At 36.1% G+C, this 20,338-nt stretch overlaps 2 protein-coding genes across 4 annotated transcripts in view; both read left to right on the forward strand.

Moving 5' to 3' along the window:
- Positions 1-20,338, forward strand: part of TANC2 (tetratricopeptide repeat, ankyrin repeat and coiled-coil containing 2) — a gene marked incomplete at its 5' end in the record, with an annotated part of 320,220 nt that overhangs the window by 161,664 nt on the left and 138,218 nt on the right. For all 3 annotated transcript variants that reach the window (XM_079726110.1, XM_079726111.1, XM_079726112.1), the window contains one exon: positions 13,207-13,355. In XM_079726110.1, the coding sequence (XP_079582236.1) occupies positions 13,207-13,355 (149 nt within the window). The remainder of the gene's footprint in view (positions 1-13,206; positions 13,356-20,338) is intronic.
- Positions 9,721-11,111, forward strand: LOC307068508 (large ribosomal subunit protein P1-like). The gene has a single exon (XM_079726388.1). It carries the CDS (start codon positions 9,774-9,776, stop codon positions 10,152-10,154), a length of 381 nt encoding a protein of 126 aa, XP_079582514.1. The 5' UTR covers positions 9,721-9,773; the 3' UTR covers positions 10,155-11,111.

Consider the following 20,338-nt stretch of genomic DNA (forward strand, 5'->3'; position numbering starts at 1 on the left):
AGCAGAGCAATACACAAACACAGACTAATACTTGCAAGATACATTTCCAATAATTTATATAAATGCATTTATGTAAGTATAAAAGAAGGACAGTGAGGTCAGTATATAAAAATCAGGAGTATTTCTATATTCTAGCAAAGAACAATTGGAAAATTAAATCTAAAAACAACTTCATTTATAATAACATCCAAAATCATGAAATATTTAGGGATAAATTTAACAAAACATGTACACTAAAAATTATAAGTAAAACAGTGCTCAGATAAAGATCCAAATAAATGAAGATATCATTTATGGATTAGAAGATTCAGTATTGCTAAAGTAGCAATTTTGATTTACTACAATCCCAAGAAAAAAATGTTTGTAGAAATTTATAAGATTTACATGATTATAAATTTAGAAATTTACATGATTTAAAATTTTTTTATAGGAATGTAGATGACCTAGAGTGGCCCCAGTGCTTTTTCAAAAGAACAACAAAGTTAAAGGACTTCCATTATTCTTCAATAAAGGTGTCAGGGAAATTCAGTGGGGAAGTGAATGTCAATCCTTACATCATACCATGCACAAAAGTTAACTTAAAGTACCATAGACCTAAATGTAAGAGCTAGGAGCAAATCTTTGCAATCTTAAGGTAGGCAGAGTTTTCTTGGATAGGACAAAAGAAGTGTGAGCTATAAAAGAAAAAATTTTAAAGTTGGGCTTTATCTAAATGTAAAACTTTTGTTTTTCAAAAGAGACTTTTGAGAAAAGGAAAAGTCAAGCCATAGAACAGGAAAAATATTAGCATACATACGTCTGACAGATTTGTATCCAATATAAAGAACTCTTCCAAATAATAAGAAGAGAACCTAATTTTTTTAAAGTACAGAAGATTTGGAGAAACATTCACAAAAGAAGATATAAGAATGGCCAGTAAATACATGAAAAGGTGTTCAATATCTTTAGTCATCAGAGAATGCAAAGTGAAACCATGAGATACCTCTGCACCCATTGGTATGGCTAAAATCAAAATGGCTCACAATACGAAGTGTTAGCGAGGATATGGAGCAGCTAGAACTCTTACACACCACTTGAGAGTGTAAACTGAACAATCTCTTTGGAAACCGGCAATTTCTTACAAAGTTAAATGTTTAAACTTTATAACCCAGCCATTACACAACTTTGTATTTGTCCAAGAAAAGTTAAAATATATATCCACAAAAAGACTTTTATTTATTTTTTTTTTTTTGTGGTACGCGGGCCTCTCACTGTTGTGGCCTCTCCCGTTGCGGAGCACAGGCTCCGGATGCGCAGGCTCAGCAGCCATGGCTCACACGGGCCCAGCCGCTCCGCGGCATATGGGATCCTCCCAGACCGGGGCACGAACCCGTATCCCCTGCATCGGCAGGCGGACTCTCAACCACTGCGCCACCAGGGAGGCCCCACAAAAAGACTTTTATAAGAATGTTCATAGTTTCTTCATATTATAAAAGCCAAAAAACTATTGTATATGAAACAACCCAGTGTTCATCAGCAGGAAGAAAAAAAAAGGTGGTATAGCCATACGAAGGAATACTACTCAGCTATAAAAAGAAACAAACTGTTGAAACATGGATAGATTTCAAAAACCGAACGAAAGAAGCCAGACAAAAGAGAAAATATACTACTTAATCCCAGTTATATAAAATTATAGAAGATATAAACTAAGATAACAGAAAGCAGTGGTTTGTGTTTCTGATAACAGAAAAAGTGGTTGCCTGTGGCTAGGGTTTGAGAGAGGGTTTGACTTCAAAGGGGCCTAAGGAAACTTCTAGGGATGATAGAAATGTTCTATATCTTGATTTTGGTGGTAGTTTCACAGATGTATATATCTGTCAAAATTCATTGAATTGCACACTTTATTGGAATATAATTTATTGTATGTAAATTACATCTTTAAAAAGACAAGATCAATAGGTGAGTAAGAAATAGAATAGAATCCTGGAATAAGATGACAGCTAGAAGTGAGTGGGTATGAAGGTGAGTAAGAGAATGGTTATATTGAACAGAAAATACATGGTAAGAGAAATCACCAGGGTTTCATTTTGGTCTACTAATAAGTTATGGTTGCATTTGAATCAAATTAAGTACCTAAAAATTAAATGCTCATAATAATGCTGTGTAACAAGCCACCCTAAAATTTAGAGCAACCAAAAAATAAGCAATTTTTTTTAGTCATAGATTTGCAAGTGTGGGTTGGGATACCTCTGTCTCACGCTGCAGGTTGGCTGAGCAGCTCTGGGGTTCAAGTTGGGCTCAGGCCTGTAGGTGTTCATTCTGGGGCCCAGGATGAAGGGGCATCCACTGGAGAGAAGCTCTTTCTCCTGGCGGATCGATCACCAGAGCACAAGAACACAAGCCCAACTGCTCAGGCACATTTCAAGCCTCTGCTCATAACATTCCAAGGTCCAAATAAAGTCACATGGCCAAGCCAAAACCATCTTTCATTGTGTAAAGTTTTAAACCTACCCAAAGAACCTTCCATACACCCACCCCACAGTATCAACAGTCATTTCATGTATTTTCTCCACCTCTTCTTCAGTTATGCCCAAGGGAACTAAGAAGTGTAGGAATATGCTTTCAGGTCAGCCTCTATGAGTAGAGATGGGCTAGTGGTGTTGCTTTGATTCTTGATCCCTGGATCACTGGCAGTGACTCTCACAATCAGAAGCTCAGTGCGGGGAGGACGTGGTAGAGCTCCACGCCGGCTTTAGCACTTCCTGCGGCAAACTGCAGCCACTGTTTTTGTCGGTCACCCATTTCCAGTGTTCATCAGAAAAGGAAAAATTTAGGTGGCCGTGTAAGAACTAAGAAATGAAAATATAACCAGGTTTGCTTTGGCAGTTGGGCCGAGCTAATCATAGGTTTTGTAACTCTGTTGGAGGGAAAGCATGGATTTCTTTATTTGATTAAATGTAGTACAAATTTCTGAGTCTTGAAATAGATGAGAACAAGCAGTTTATAATTAACAGATCATAAAGGAAAATGTAAACAGCCCGATGAGAAAATACTAAGAGAATGCTGAGAATTAAGAGAATCTGTGGAACTGTTCTATGTGTAGCCTGCCATGTTAGGAATACAGATTAGGGATTTGGATACATTAGCTAATTGTATCCAAGAAATGAATTCATTTCTTGGCACAGTTTTAATCATTGTTTAATCCTTCTGCAGTTTGGCTACTTAAGAGTAAAAAATACTTTTTGCAAATGTTGTAAAGTATAAACCATCTCTGAAAAGAAAAGTGATGTCATCAAAACACCAAAATATTCTGAAATATTCAGCATTTGCTTTTCTACAGCATCCTATTTCTTGCCTGCATTATATTTCTCAGGGTTTAATTTACTATGATTCAATCAAATTATTTATTTTCCGTTTTTCCCCACAAGACTATAAGCTCCTTAAGGATGGGGACTGTGCCCATTGTTCATAAATGTGATCTAATACCTCACACAGTGCTGGACACACAGAAAGTACTTAGTAAATATTTATTGAATTAATTCATGCTTTCTTGTATTGTCCATGGTGGCTATTCTGCTGTATCCCATTAATAAATAAAATAACCATTTAAACAATTTGTACTTAATAATCACATATTTCCTGGCAAAATAATCAGTCCACCAGCCAGGCAGCCTGGACTTCAAAATTGACTCTGTCACTTGCCTAACTGTGTAACCGTGGGCAAGCAAAAGCTTGACCTATATGTGCCTCACTTTTACTATCTGTACAATAAGGAAGGTGTTGTGAAGATTGAACGATTTAATACATGTAAAGCACTTAGAAAAGTACCAGACGGTAATGCCTCAATAAGTTATTATTACTACTAGTACAGCTATCAATATTATTATTCCAGAAAGAAACTTAAAACACTCTTTTAAAACAATACTAAATATGCTATATTACTCAGTTTTAATCTCAGAGTTCTGTATTTGTGTTGAACTGGTAAGTCTTACAGAATTTGAATCTGAAAATTGCTCCTCCCTCTGCTCTTTTTCCTTAACTCTACTGTTAAAAAATCAAACAAGTATGGCCTCCTGCAGAAAACCTTCTTTCCTCCTTTTCTTCCTCCATCTTTCCAGAACAAGTTTAATTGTTTCTTTCTCTGTGCTCTCTACTACTTCCTCTAATTTACAAAATACTCCTTGTATATATACTGGCTTCTCTCTATCCTTAGGTCGTTGCTCCACTTTAAGTTAACTGATGTTAAGAGGGGAGTGGTCAGATAATTTTTTATTTTACACTCAATTTTTAATTATATATAACATTAGTTAGTTTTTCATAGCTGTAGACTCCTTTCTTGGAGGAGAAAAAAGTATTGTGAATATTGTTTCATTCTCAAACCCAGTGTCCTATGTCCTTAATACATTTTCTGTAATTTTTGAAAATTAAAATACAACATAATTACAGAAAGGTATACAAATAATAATTATGCAGCTCTATGAAATTTTCAGAAGTGAACACACTTATATAACCACTACCTAAGTCAAGACATAGAACATTACCAGCACCTCAGAACCTTTCCTCGTGTTTCCTCTGCATCTTAATCGACTCCCTCTAAGCTTGACCACTGTTCTGACTGCATTATCAATGATTTCTTTTACCAGTTTTCAAACTTTATATAAATGAAGTCATTTAGTATGTACTCCTTTGAGTCTGTCTTCTTTTGTTTAGTAGTATGTTTGTGAGATTCTCTTTCATTGCTGTCGTGTTTCATTGGATGTCTACCGTTGATGGGCATTTTCAGCTTTGACTATTATGAACAATTCTATGACTGTTTGTTACATCTATTTTGATGGCCCTACGTATACTTTTCCTTTCGGTATATACCTAGTAGTAGACTTGCTGGGTCGTGGGGTTTCAGTCCCCAGTCTAAATTTTTTTCCAAATTTGATGCTACCAGTTTACATTCACACCAGTACAACAGGATTTAACTGTCCTTTTACCCCATATTATCAGGTGTTTTTGGTTTGTTTCTTTTGTGTGCTGTCCTGCACTACACATACGTAGTGGTATCTCATTGTGGTTTTGATTTTCATTTCTGTACAGTGTTGAACATTTTGTATAAAACAGGAGTTTGTAAATTCCCATGTGGAATTTCTGTTGTTCATCTTTTAATCGTGTTGTCTTTATTTTTCTTATTGATTTGTACGAGTTCTTTGTATATTCTAAATACAAGTCCTTTGTTGGATGTATGAATTAAAGATATTTTTCCCACTCTATGGCTTGCCTTTTTAATGTTTTAATGGAGTGTTTGGTGAACAGAAGTTTTTCTCATTAATAAATTTACCCATCTTTTCTTTTTTGTATTCTGTTTAAGAAATCTTTGCCTAGACCTAGTTCATGAAGATATTCTATTAGACTATCTTCCAGAAAATGTATTATCTTTTGTATTTGGGTCTTTTATCCACCTGGAATTGATTTTTTTGTATGGGATGAGGTAGGGACGGTTTCATTTTTATTCATACATATTGATCCATCACCAATGATTGAAAATGCCATTTGATTACTAAAATATTGCAATGGCATCTCTGTCCAAATAAGGTGATTATACATGTATAGATATGTTTCTGGATTCTTTATTCTGTTCTCCTGGTCATTTTATCTATGCTTGTACCAATCATACTCTGTCTTAATTACTTTAGCATTAGATTAAACCTTGATATTAAGTAATAGCAGTCATTCTTCTTCACATTTTCTTTACTATTCCTAGACCTTTCCATTCCCATGTGAATTTTAGATCCTTTATTTTTTTTTAATGTTTAATAATAATTCCTATTAACTTTAATGAAAGCTTTTCAAAATTACAAAATCCATTAAAATAGTTCATCATAATAATAGCTGTAAGAGAAATAAAAACAACTAGTTTTCTTCATAGAGGCTAGAACAAGGCATTTGATAAACATTCAATAACCACTTCTGCTGTGGAAAAAAAATCCAAGCATAAGAATCCTTTAGTTTTATGGTGCTGTATTCCTCATTCAGTATTCTGGAGCAAAGCCTATTACATAAACACACTGCTCCCAAATAGCCAAGATAAATTTCAAGAGTTTTAATCAACCTAATGTATGAATGATATGATTTATTTTGTGTATCATAGTGTCACGGTGATTATTTTCCAACAACCTACCAGCCATCTTGTTTTGTGTATCATACTCCAAATTCATCATTATTAAAGGAGTCACAGTAGAATTCTACTCAAGAAAAGTACTGTGTTTGTTTAGGGACATACCTTAATTGGGCGTGTTTGGTTATGAAGATGACACCTTCTTCGCATCGCCTGGATGGTCATGGATGAGACAGAAAGATAGGTAAAATATTTGGTATGAGGATTTAAGAGAAATTTTGAGAGTTTTGAACAAATACCCTGGGCAGAGGGGAGGTAGGAAGTGATGCCCAGCAAAATGGTGAGAGACTGGAATCAAGGTTGACAGTAGAGCCTAGGGGTTAAGAGCCTGAGTTCTAGATCCAGATTTCCTGGATCAGCTACTTATTAGCTTATGAATTTGGGTAAGTTACTCATCCCTCTGTGCTTCACTTTCTTTATTCATAAAAAGGGGATATGTGCCTACCTCATAGGGTGGTTATGATGATTAAAAGAGTTAATGTATATAAAATACTTAGAAACAGTACCTGGCATATAATTAATCCCCATATGTGCTAGCTGTTATTATAATTAATAAAGGATAATCTGAAAATCTGAGATATATCATATGTTTTAGTTTCATTTAATTGTTCTGTGCCATGATATAATCCCCCACCCTTAACAAACACACTGTACCCCCAGTAAAGTCCTGTCCACACACCACCATAAGACTAAGGTTCATTGAAGACTGAAAAGATTACAGCAGAATCTAGTAGTGCAGAAAACAGACTCTACACTCAGGAAAGAAAGAGCCCAAAGACTAAAAATTCATTGTAAGTTAGAAGTTGAAGTAATTTAAGAATCCTGGAAGTAACAGGTTGGACACTGGTTTTCCTACTGACTGTGTGTTAAGAGTTCATCCAGTTTGACAGATTTTAAAGGATAAGCTGATTCTAGCTGTTTCAGGGTTTCTCAACCTCAATACTATTTAATGACTTTCGGGGCTAGATAATCCTTTATTGTGGAGAGCTGTCTTGTGTATTGTAGGATGTTTGGCAGAGTCCCTGGCTTCTACCTACTAGATGCCAGTAGCAGCACCGCTCCCTGCAGTGTGACAACCAGAAATATCTCCACTCATTGCCAAACGTTCCCTGGGGGGCAAAATTGTCACTAGTTGAGAACTGCTAAGTTATTTAAAAGAAACTTCCCTGCATAGAGTTTTTTCCTCAAGTTCCAAACATTCACAAACAGAGAATAAAATAATGCACTACTATGTAGTCATTTCCTAGCTTCAATAATTTTGACAACTTTGTTTTATCTATATCTTCTCCATTTTTTTCTGTAGTAATTTCAGCAAAACCTGGTCATTATATGATTTCTCCCATAAATACTTTAATGTATATAAAGTATATCAGCTTGTAGCCTTCTGAAAAATAATGAATATTAGTATCTTTTTAAGAAACTAATATTTAGGGAAAAAAGCACTTCAGAGAAATAGAGTGATATAGTAAGACTAAGAGTAACATGAGTATAAGAGCCTAGAAGAAAAAGGAAGAGTTCGGTTTGTTTTCCCCAGCCTCTTTCTTAAGTGAGTAACATTTGGACTTTTGCAAATAATGCATGAAATGATAATATAATTATAGCCTCTTGCCTGCCATTTGTATATAGTGTAGTAGTATGTTGTGAAATTTAAAGAGGTCAGAAACTTTTACATTTTATTATAGATGTCTTCAGAATTACACTTAGCATTTTAACCTGAAACTGTTTACTTCAAATTTCATATGCTATGAATATTCTTGTTATCATAGTAGACTTTGATAAATTTTAATAACACTAAATAGCTGACTCAATAGTTTAGAAATTCTACACACTGTGGTAACGAAATGAAAATTCTTCATAGCAAGGGCTTAAAGGTGGAAATTTGCTTGAATGACGGATAGGGGATTTGTTTGTTTTTAATTGAAGTATAGTTGATTTACAATATTGTGTAAGCTTCAGGTGTACAGCATAATGATTCAGTATTTTTGCAGATTATATTCCATTATAGATTATTACAAGACAATGGTATAATTCCCTGTGCTATATAGTATACCCTTGGTACTCATCTACTTATATATAGTAGTTTGTATCTGTTAATCTCATACCCCTAATTTGTCCCTCCACCCTTCCCTCTCCCCTTTGGTAACCACAGGTTTGTTTTCTATCTCTGTAACTCTGTTTCTGTTTTGTATATACATTCATTTGTATTATTTTTTAGATTTAGGGTACTTGTTTTGAAGATGCATTTGCATGCATTTGTAACACAGCTTTTTCCTGAGATTTTATGTTAGAGTGTCATAGTTGGGCAGAGGTAGAGAGATAAGGAACTGTCTATAATGTTGGACATTATAGAGGTAATAAAGCCCCTGGGATATCTTTCTGGTCTGTGGCAGAGAAATCCATTTTTGTTGCCTCTTGCAGAGAAGTAAGGAAGGGAATATAGATCCTGTTTCTCTACTCTGACATAATTTCAATGAGAATTCTCTTTTTTTTTTATGGGACTTTAATGCTGGTAGAATTAGGTTTGAATGCCAGTCTAGGCCTTTCTTTTTTAATTAATTAATTTATTATTTATTTTGTCTGCATTGGGCCTTCGTTGCTGTGCATGGGCTTTCTCTAGTTGTGGTGAGTGGGGGCTACTCTTCATTGCGGTGCGTGGGCTTCTCATTGTGGTGGCTTCTCTTGTTGTGGAGCACAGGCTCTAGGCGCGAGGGCTTCAGTAGTTGTGGCACACAGGCTCAGTAATTGTGGCTCACGGGCTCAGTAGTTGTGGTGCACAGGCTTAGTTACTCCACGGCATCTGGGATCTTCCCAGACCAGGGCTTGAACCCATATCCCCTGCAGTGGCAGGCGGATTCTTAACCACTGTGCCACCAGGGAAGTCCTCAGTGAGAATTCTATATAGATTTTCCACAGATGGAGCTTGAGTTCAATAATACTATACAAGGATACACCTGTAGTCCCTTCCTCTGGCCTGCAGCTTGTGACTTTAGTAGAGAAGTTAAGATAAGTGTTAAATTGAATAATAAGAACATAAACCTCACTTTCTTGTCATTAGGAGTGATCTAATGTGTAACACTGAATATCCTAAAAAATTAAGCTATTATATTTTAGCATCAAACCATATGATACTCTAGTTAATTCTTGCTGTGGTGAAAGGACATATCTGACTCCAAAAAAAAAAAAAGATTTTTGTAATATCCTATGTAGGGTATGTGCTACTGTGGATTGTTAACAGGTTAGACTGAATGCATCTGAACATAAAACAAAATCTGAAAAAATGTTGACAATGAATCAAGTTAATGTAAAGAGATATTCAGTTTAGGTAAATTAGTTCTGCATCACATTTAAAATAGATCATCTTGAGTTCCCTGGCTATTTTTTATGTCTATAAATTCTCTATTTGGAAATAAATTGAGCCCGAGGAAGAACCTCATACTGACATTGTTCAGCATCCCTCAGTGAAAAGGTTTGAAAAAGAATAATTCCTGTAGTTGGTGACCACTGAAAAATAGCCTAAATAGAAAGAAAATTACGCTTTCCTCAGCTGCCGCTAAGGTGCTCGGTCCTTCCGAGGAAGCTGAGGCCGCGTTGGGGTGTAGGCCCTCACCTCACTTCATGGTGCGACTGCACCATGCCCAGCAGCCCCTGCCTAGCACTCGCCCGCACCATGGCCTCCGACTCGGAGCTCACCTGCATCTACTCAGCCCTCATCCTGCCCAACAGTGAGGTGACAGTCACCGAGGATAAGATCAATGCCCTCATTAAAGCAGCCAGTGTAAATGTTGAACTTTTCTGGCCAGGCTTGTTTGCAAAGGCTTTGGCCAGTGTCAACATCGGGAGCATCGTCTGCAATGTCGGGGCAGGTGGACCTGCCCCAGCATCTGGGGCTGCACTGGCAGGAGGTCCTGCCTCCTCCACCACTGCTGCCCCAGCTGAGGAGAAGAAAGTGGAAGCAAAGAAAGAAGAATCTGAAGAGTCTAATGGTGACATGGACTTTGGTCTTTTTGACTAAACCTCTTTAGTAACACGTTCAATAAAAAGCTGAGCTCTTTAAAAAGAAAAAAGAAAAAAAAAGAAAATTGAGTTAAAAGCTAATTGTATGGAAAGAGTGTAGCAGTCTGGAAGCACAGGATTAAAATGAATGCCAGAGATCAGGAATTTTAGGGGTCTAAATTCCAGGGCAAAAAAATGATCCTGAATGGGGTTTCTTTTTGGAGTGATGAAAGTATTCTGAAATTAGGAAGTGGTGATGGTTCCATAAACTTATGAAGAGACTAAAGCCATTGATCTGTATACTTTAAGAGGATAGAGTTTATGGTATATGAATTATTTTGAAAAAATGACCCTGACTATGGGGGAAATGGTAGCTCAGGGCCATCTGGCATAGGGTAGGAACCCAACCAGGGTGAGTAGTGCACCTGTGTGCAGGGTGGCAATGAGCAGTGGTGAGATTTGTTACATGTAGGGGGATAGATTAAATAAGTATAGTATTAAATAAGGAAAACGAGAACCAGATTTTTCACTATTGGAGAACAGAGTTATAACTTTGGAAAGGAAGAAATCTAGAATTAACCCTATGGTATTGAATTGGATTGGAGCATCTTTGTGAACATTTAGAGTGTATGTTTGTATATGGATTTACAAATAAAAATGAATATAGAGTTGTGTGTATGTATATAAGTGTATGAGCATACTGCCTAACTCTGTTGACGGAGTGGACTTGGGGGGCAGTGACATCCTGATTGCAATGAGCATACCTGATATTCTAAATACCTTTCCCCACTGGGAAAAAAAAAAAAAAAAACTCTTCTTGGGAAAAGGACTGATTCTAGGGCTAGGGCAGGGAAAGTACAAGATGAGCCTGGAACATCTGATGCCAAAAAGCAAAGAAGTGCTCAGAAAATGACAGGAATATATCAGAAGGTTACAGGGGCCAAATCGAAAGGGCTCACGTGGCCAACTTTGGGACAATTTGAGCATCAAAATAAATAATCATAGTAACAGGTTATAACTCATTGAGTAAGATAGGAGTCTGAGTTCAGATAGGTAGGTAGATAGGTAAAGGAAGAGAAACTAAACTATAGAAGAGTGATGGATTTAGAAAATATCACTGTTTGGCAAGCATGATAGTAATTAATTCTACCAAGAAACATTAATGGATGCTAAAAATAGTGGGCAAAAGTTTACTGAGGAGAGATTCAGACTGCTATTTGTACACCAATGTTCATACTATCATTATTCATAATATCTAATAGATGGAAACAGCTCAAGTGTCCAACTTGATGGACAGATGAATAGATAAACTAAATGTGGTATGTACATAAAATGGAGTCAGTCATAAAAAGGAGTGAAATTCTGATACATGATCTAGCATAGGATGAACCTTGAAAATTCGCAAAGTGAGATAAGTTAGACATAAAAGGACAAATGCTGTGTGATTCCACTCATATGGGGTACCTAGAATAAGCAAATTCATAGAGACAGAAAGTAGAATAGAGGTTACTAGGGGCTAGTGAGAGAGGAGATTGGGGAGTTTTGTTTAGTGGATACAGAGTTTCTCTGGGGGATGATTAAAAAGTTCTGAAAATGGAGATGGTTGCACAACATTGTGAACATACTTAATGCCATGGAATCGTACACTTAAAAATGGTTAAAATGGGGCTTCCCTGGTGGCGCAGTGGTTGAGAGTCCGCCTGCTGATGCAGGGGTTGCGGGTTCGTGCCCCGCTCCCGGAGGATCCCACATGCCGCGGAGCGGCTGGGCCCGTGAGCCATGGCCGCTGAGCCTGCGCATCCAGAGCCTGTGCTCCGCAATGTGAGAGGCCACAACAGTGAGAGGGCCCGCGTACCGCAAAAAAAAAAAGGTTAAAATGGCAAATTTTGTTACGTGTATTTTTATCACAAAAAATTTTTTTAATTTAAAAGTTTGTTGAAGAATGGTATACTTAGGGGTGGGATGGGGAGGGTGGGAGGGAGGGAGGGAGATGCATGAGGGAAGGGATGTGGGAACAGATGTATATGTATGACTGATTCACTTTGTTATAAAGCAGAAACTAATTAAAAAAAAAAGAAAAAAAAAAAAGAATGGTATACTTACATACTTTCAAAGTATCCCCCCATTACATACTTATTAATTACAAAGAGAGTATAATTTTAGAGTGGAAATATCTGGCAAACACTGCCATAACCAAGTGATCAAAGTTAACACAGCATTGCTTTTGCAATAGTCCTGCCAAAAATGCATAACCTGAATTAAATCATGAGATAACTTCAAATTGAGGGACACTGTGCAAAATAGCTGGCCTGTAATCTTCAAAAGTGTCAAGACCATGAAAGTTAAGATGAGACTGAAGAACTGTTCGAGATTAAAGGAGTAAAAGAGAACTAAGAACTCAGTGCAGTTGCTTAATCCTGAATTGGATCTTTTTGCTAGAAATGACATTACTGGATAAATATCAAAACTTAAATGGGGTCTGTGGATGAGATCATAATAATGTAAAATGTTAGGTTCCTGATTTCTCTGCTAGTACTGTGGTTATGTAAGAGAATTGCTTGTTTATAGGAAATGCATACTGTCTGGGCATGATGGGATATCACATCTATATTTTCAAATGGTTAAGGAAAAAAATGATCTTTGTACTGTTCTTGAAACTTTTTTGTAAGTTTGAACTGATTTTAAAATAAAAAAGGATATTTACATGAACCGTAAGGAAAAAAAGAGATAAAAGAACCTGAATGAAGGTGGTGATTATGGCCAGGACTAGATCCCAAGACTAGGACTTGTATTGGAAGGCTAACTGCCAAAGAAATGGGAAACTTCTGTTCAGTGAGTTACAAAAACATTCTCTCAAATTCAAGGGTTTCAAGTAAATATATTGAGGATTCTGAGTAGACTATCAATTATAATATGTAACAGTGGAAAAATCAGCTTCTAGTCAAGGACCTAGTAATTTTGCATTTAGAATGTGAAAACAAAAGAAATGACCAAACTGAATGTAAAAATAGTTGCAAAACTGGCCATTTTATTTTGATAGATTCAGGTGTTTCAATGTCTTCCTGTTATAGGTGATGCTGAACAAGAACTTGGTCCCCCTCCATCTGTAGATGAGGCAGCAAACACACTCATGACTCGTCTGGGTTTCCTCCTTGGAGAGAAAGTCACGGAAGTTCAGCCAGGTGACCAATACAACATGGAAGTACAGGATGAAAATCAGGTAAACTGTTTCCTATCAACTTAGTGAAACATGGGATGAAACAGCCTATTATAACCAGGAAAGGAAAAATGTTGCAAGGTGTCGGTGTTCTGAGAAGAATAATCCCAAGTATAGAATGCCTTTTGAGGCCTGGAGATATAACTTAATTTTCCATAATCACTATATTTCTTCAGGTTTTTTTTGGAACATCTTTTAGTTTCCTTCTTAAGTTTAAAAAGCCACTTTAAGGTTTTGACTTATTTATTGAATGAATGAAGAAATAAATAAGTAAATAAGCCAACAAACAAAATAGACATATATATGAGCACTGCACCCCCAAATTGCAGAATACATATTGTTTTCAGGTACACATGGATTATTTGCCAAATTGACAATATGTTGATCCATAGAACAGATCTCAACAAATGTCAAAAGATTTCAATTACTGTGACCATAGTAGAATTATCAATTATAAAATAACATAGAAAATGATAGCTAAAAGATAACTCAGAAAATCAAAATCCCCAAGTGATGGGATATTAATGCACTCCTAAGTAGCCTTTAAGTCAGAAAATCACAAGAAATTGGAAAATATTTTAAACGGAAATAATAAAAAACAAAATATAATAAAACTTGTATATAAAATATGCTTTAAAAAACTTTAGTTTTGGATACATATATTAGAAAAGCAGAAAATCCGAAAAATTAATGATCTAGATATTTATCTCAGAAAATTAAAAATATCAGCAATTTGAACAAATTATTATTTCATAGACTTTTTTCTTTTGGCTATTCCATTCTTTTCAGTTAAAATGTAGCAAAAGAAGTATTAGACTCAGATTCATTTATGCGGTCTTAATCTTTAAAATGAATGTTCAGTAGTGAACCATTTTACTCAGAAGATGACAAATTAAATTCAAATTGCGTATTCTCAGTAATGTTGGTGAAGATTCTGTGTCACATGTTAGCTTCATCATAAAGTGTACGAGGATTATTTGAATATATATGTCGATCATGTGGTTAATGCTCAGATGTTCTAGAGCTCTCTCCTCAGACTTTTCCTTTCTTTATATTCTCACTCCTAAGGTCATTGGTTTTGCTGGCTGCACATTTGATCACATGGGCAGTTTCTGTAAAATTCAAATACCTGGAGATTCTAATCAGATTGAAACTCTTCCATTCTTATGTCTTTAAATACTGTCTTAACTCCTAAACTATCTCTAGCCCTGCCTTTCCCCTTAACTCTAGATCTGTATTTCTAGCTGCCTACACTACCTTTTCTACCTATGTGTCCAAGATACATCTCAAATTTAACATGTCAAAAAACTGAACTCTTGCATTTTTCCCCAGAACCTGCTCCTTCTACTGAGTTTCCTGTCTGAATAGGTGGCATCACCTACAGGCATAAGATAAAAGCACTGGAGTCATTCTTGGCTTTACTCTGTCACACTCTACATTCACTCTTTCAGCAAATTATGTAGGCTTTGTCTTCAGAATGTATGCTAAATCTGGTCCCTTTTCATTACTTCCACTGGTACACCTAAATCCAGGTCACTGTCATCTCTTGCCTGGGCTAGTGCAATAGCTCCTAGAATGTAAGGTTAGAAGGCTGGAACTTTTGCCTGTTCTATTTATGGCTGTATCCTCTGCACCTAGAACAATGTCTACTATTAGTAGGTGCTCAATAAATATTTACTGTCTGAATAAATGGCCTCCCAATAGGGCTCTGCTTCCACTCTTGCCCCCTGTAGTCTGTTTACACAGAAGCCAGCGTGATCCTTGTAAAATGTGAACCTGGTCCTTTGACTTCTCTTCTCTCCATCTCCCACTATATTCCCCCACATTTAACATTAAATCTGAACTCTTTACCATGACCAGCAAGGGGCTACCTCTCCGACATCATTTCCTACCCCTCTCCCTTTCACCTGCAGCGCGCCGGCAGCACTGGCCTTCCTGTCATTCCTCAAACACATAAAACATTCATTTATACTGGAATGTTCTTCCCACGTAACTTACTTCCTTACTTTGTCCAGTGCTCTGCCCAAATGTTACCTCCTCCGAGAGGCCTCTTCCTTAATCACTTTATCTAATAAGACCTGCCCATCACTGTATCCCCTTATCCTGGCACTTTATTTTTTTTATAGCTCTTATTAATTTATTACATTATATATTTAGTTGTGGGGAGGGTTGTCTGTATATCATACAAGAATGTAAGCTTCATGGTGATAGGGATTAATTTTTTTTAACTAATTTACATTGTAACTATGTCAGTATGCTGTGATCTGTGAATAAAAAATGGAAATGATACATGTTGAGGGCTTCATTTAAATTGGTATAAATAAAACATCTATTTTACTTTTTATCTCTTTATATTCACAGCAGGTTAAAATATGACTGTTCTAATAATGACCAAGAAACATGACATTACAATCTGAGAATTTGCCAAGGACCCTGTTGTTTCTAAAAAGCTACATTTCTTGAGGTGCTAAAATTTATATTTGGTTGCTTTTGAGATGCTTCGTGTCACAGCCTGTTGCAGTAATTTCTAAATGAAGTCACGTGACTTGTGACTTCATTTAGAAATCAGGTAGCCCCTTCCTGGCCATGGTAAATAAAGATTTCAGATTAGAGCGTGCTTTGTGCATTTACTGAATAAATTCATCATAAAATAAGTAAATGAGTAGTATCATTGATTTAATGTAATTAAAGTGATACAGTATAATAGAAAAGTCACTGAACTAGGAGGTAGAAGATTTGTAGGGTTCATTTGTATTTCAATTTTCAGGTAAAGAAAAGTGGAAACACACTGCCAGAAAGTGATGGAATAGTATTCAAATCCAGGCAGTCTGCTTTTACAACTTACGTTCTTAATAGCTACACCATACTGGTCCAGTATAGCATGAAATAATGACAGGATTGTTGTGAAGATCAAGTTAAATCATGAATATGAAATCACTTCGTAAGCTGTAAAATGTCATATAAACAAAAGATATATATGCAATATAATTAGTATGTAAATGTATGCAGGAACTGTATGATTTGGGGGAAATTGCTTCATAGCTTGCATACTTAGGGTAGTTTCATTTTCACATTTCTTAAATGGGGAAATAATATTTATTATGCCTCATACTTGGTTGATAAGGAGATAATGAAGTATCAATTATAACATTTAAAAACTTTTAACTACGAAACATGGAACAAATGTAAAATATTAATAATGAAGCTACATGATAGCCCTCTTGGAATATAATATACCATGAAACTATCTTGGAACCACAGAAGAAAGTGGCTGAATTGATCATTGGAATTTCTAGTCTTAGGAAAATGATTAAGAACTGGGAGGTCATGTTCACTTAGTGACTTTCTTCTGTACTAAACAGCGTACTGACAACGATAGATTGCTTTGTTTAGAAAGACCCTATAGTAATGGTGTCCTCAGAATAGTGCCAGTAATGACAAAATCCAGCAGAGGCAAGTCAGCATATATTATTTTTTTGCAAAGGACAACATATTGAAAGTGATATTCAACTGATCACTATATTTTCTTCTCTCAGTAGTTTCTGGGGTATTAGGATGTACCTTATAAATTCCATCATTAGATTCTTCCCTTGTGTATTTGTAGAACCTTGAAGAGATCTGATTGGGAGTTTGGGATCCTTCTGGAGACCACTAAAAGATCAATGGGAAAACCACTGAAAGGTTTTAGAAGTGGAGCGGCTTAATTAGATGTCCATTTTAGCCTGCAGTATGGAGAGTAGATAATGTTGTCTTTCTGTGCCTAGAAGAGATTTCTATGTCTCATTAACTAGCCTCCTTAAATAAATATAAGGCTTGTCTTTTAATTCACAAGCCATGAACAATTTTCTGCTTTCTGAATGGCTTGATCTTTAAGCTTTGCTTTTACAGTTAAAGCTTTTAAAGCATACAGTCTGTGATAAATGCTTTATTTTCCAAAAAATAACTTGTAGTAAAAATTATGCATCATTTGAGCCTAACCTCCACATTGGCTATATTATGCATATAATACAGTTTCCTTTCTCAAAGAACCGACTGAGAATCTTGTCTAAAAATGGAAATTAGTTGCTATAGAGGTAATAGATTTATACCCAAATGAAACTTTTTCAACATGGAATGACTGTAGTATAGATATATCTAATGTAGAAGACTCTGATACAGTTCTATTACAGTACCCACATATTTCTTGAACTGAGAATGAGGCAGTTAAAAATTGCCATACCAAATTCTAACTAGGAAGGATTCTAAGTCAGTAAGACTGGGGTGGGGTTCAGTATCTGTCAGTTTTGTAGGGGAATTTGTTTTTTACATTCCACAGGAAATTCTACTGCAAGCCCAGTTTTAAAAAAATTCATTGCTCTGGTAGACCAACATCGTTTTATAGAAATAGAGGAAATTACAAAGAAATTGAAACTCCTCCCTCCTCTGGAGAAAAATTATATAGAAGAGAAATGGCATAGATTTGAGGGCTTATTGTGTTATTAAGAAAAATCAGTTTCTAATATTATTCATATGATTGAAAAGATTTACTTGGTTGCAGGGTTCTGAGAATGTCATTTATGCTTGGTTGAGTTGAATGTATCTTTTATGACCTGGTTATGGCATTTAAATTAAAATCAAAACCTGGATTCAACACAGATAATTAAATATAAGAGATTGCATCTGGAAATCATTTGGGGACGAGTCAAAGAGCCTTAATATTCTCATATTCAGTGATCAACATATTTTCCAGTCAAGTTATAAAATATAAATCTTCAATTTTAGCAGAGAGATTATAAATAGACTCTGTAAGTAAAGTTGAAATGCTTTTTATTTAATTTAACATTTAAAGATGTCAAATTTATCATTAGTACTCCTTCAAGTAATTTTGCCACTGATCAGTTACTGTTTTGAAAAGGATAACATTTTTTTTTAAACATCATTATTGGAGTATAATTGCTTTACAGTGGTGTGTTAGTTCTGCTTTATAACAAAGTGAATCAGCTATACATATACATATATCCCCATATCTCCTCCCTCTTGTGTCTCCCTCCCACCCTCCCTATCCCACCCCTTTAGGGGGTCACAAAGCACTGAGCTGATCTCCCTGTGCTGTACAGCTGCTTCCCAATAGCTATCTATTTTACATTTGGTAGTGTATATATGTCCATGCAACTCTCTCACTTCGTCCCAGCTTACCCTTCCCCCTCCCCATGTTCTCAAGTCCATTCTCTACATCTGCGTCTTTATTCCTGTTCTGGCCCTAGGTTCTTCAAAACCTTTTTTTTTTTTTTTTAGATTCCATATATGTGTGTTAGCATACGGTATTTGTTTTTCTCTTTCTGACTTATGTCACTCTGTATGACAGACTCTAGGTCCATCCACCTCACTACAGATAACTCAGTTTCATTTCTTTTTATGGCTGAGTAATATTCCATTGTATATATGTGCCACATCTTCCTTATCCATTCATCTGTTGCTGAACACTTAGGTTGCTTCCATGTCCTGGCTATTGTAAATAGTGCTGCAATGAACATTGTGGTACATGATTCTTTTTGAATTATGGTTTTCTCAGGGTATATGCCCAGTAGTGGGATTGCTGGGTCGCATGGTAGTTCTATTTTTAGTTTTTTAAGGAACCTCCATACTGCTCTCCATAGTGGCTGTATCAATTTACATTCCCACCAACAGTGAAAGAGGGTTCCCTTTTCTCCACACCTTCTCCAGCATTTATTGTTTGTAGATTTTTTGATGATGGCCATTCTTACTGGTGTGAGGTGATAACCTCATTGTAGTTTTGATTTGCATTTCTCTAATGATTAGTGATGTTGAGCATCCTTTCATGTGTTTGTTGGCAATCTGTATATCTTCTTTGGAGAGATGTCTATTTAGGTCTTCTGCCCATTTTTGGATTGGGTTGTTTGTTTTTTTGATATTGAGCTGCATGAGCTGCTTGTAAATTTTGGAGATTAATCCTTTGTCAGTTGCTTCATTTGCAAATATTTTCTCCCATTCTGAGGGTTGTCTTTTTGTCTTGTTTATGGTTTCCTTTGCTGTGCAAAAGCCTTTAGGTTTCATTAGGTCCCATATGTTTATTTTTGTTTTTATTTCCGTTTCACTAGGAGGTGGGTCAAAAAGTATCTTGCTGTGATTTATGTCATAGAGTGTTCTGCCTATGTTTTCCTCTAAGAGTTTGATAGTGTCTGGCCTTACATTTCGGTCTTTAATCCATTTTGAGTTTATTTTTGTGTATGGTGTTAGGGAATGTTCTAATTTCATTCTTTTGCATCGAGCTGTCCAGTTTTCCCAGCACCACTTATTGAAGAGGCTGTCTTTTCTCCACTGTATATTCTTGCCTCCTTTATGAAAAATAAAGTGACCAAATGTGTGTGGGTTTATCTCTGGGCTCTCTATCCTGTTCCATTGATCTATATTTCTCTTTTTGTGCCAGTACCATTACTGTCTTGCTGACTGTAGCTTTGTAGTATACTCTGAAGTCAGGGAGCCTAATTCCTCCACCTCCATTTTTCTTTCTCAAGATTGCTTTGGCTCTTTGGGGTCTTTGGTGTTTCCACACAAATCGTGAATTTTTTTGTTCTAGTTCTGTGAAAAATGCCATTGGTAGCTTGATAGGGATTGTACTGAATCTGTAGATTGCTTTGGGTAGTATAGTCATTTTCACAGTGTGATTCTTCCAATCCAAGAACATGGTATATCTCTCCATCTGTTTGTATCATCTTTAATTTCTTTCATCGGTGTCTTATAGCTTTCTGCATACAGGTCTTTTGTCTCCTTAGGTAGGTTTATTCCTAGGTATTTTATTCTTTTTGTTGCAGTGGTAAATGGGAGTGTTTCTTTAATATCTCTTTCAGATTTTTCATCATTAGTGTATAGGAATGCAAGAGATTTCTGTGCATTAATTTTGTATCCTGGTACTCTACGAAATTCATTGATTAGCTCTAGTAGTTTTCTGGTAGAATCTTTAGGATTCTCTACGTATAGTATCATGT

Source organism: Hyperoodon ampullatus (assembly GCF_949752795.1).
Source record: "Hyperoodon ampullatus genome assembly, chromosome: 19".
Taxonomy (NCBI): domain Eukaryota; kingdom Metazoa; phylum Chordata; class Mammalia; order Artiodactyla; family Ziphiidae; genus Hyperoodon; species Hyperoodon ampullatus.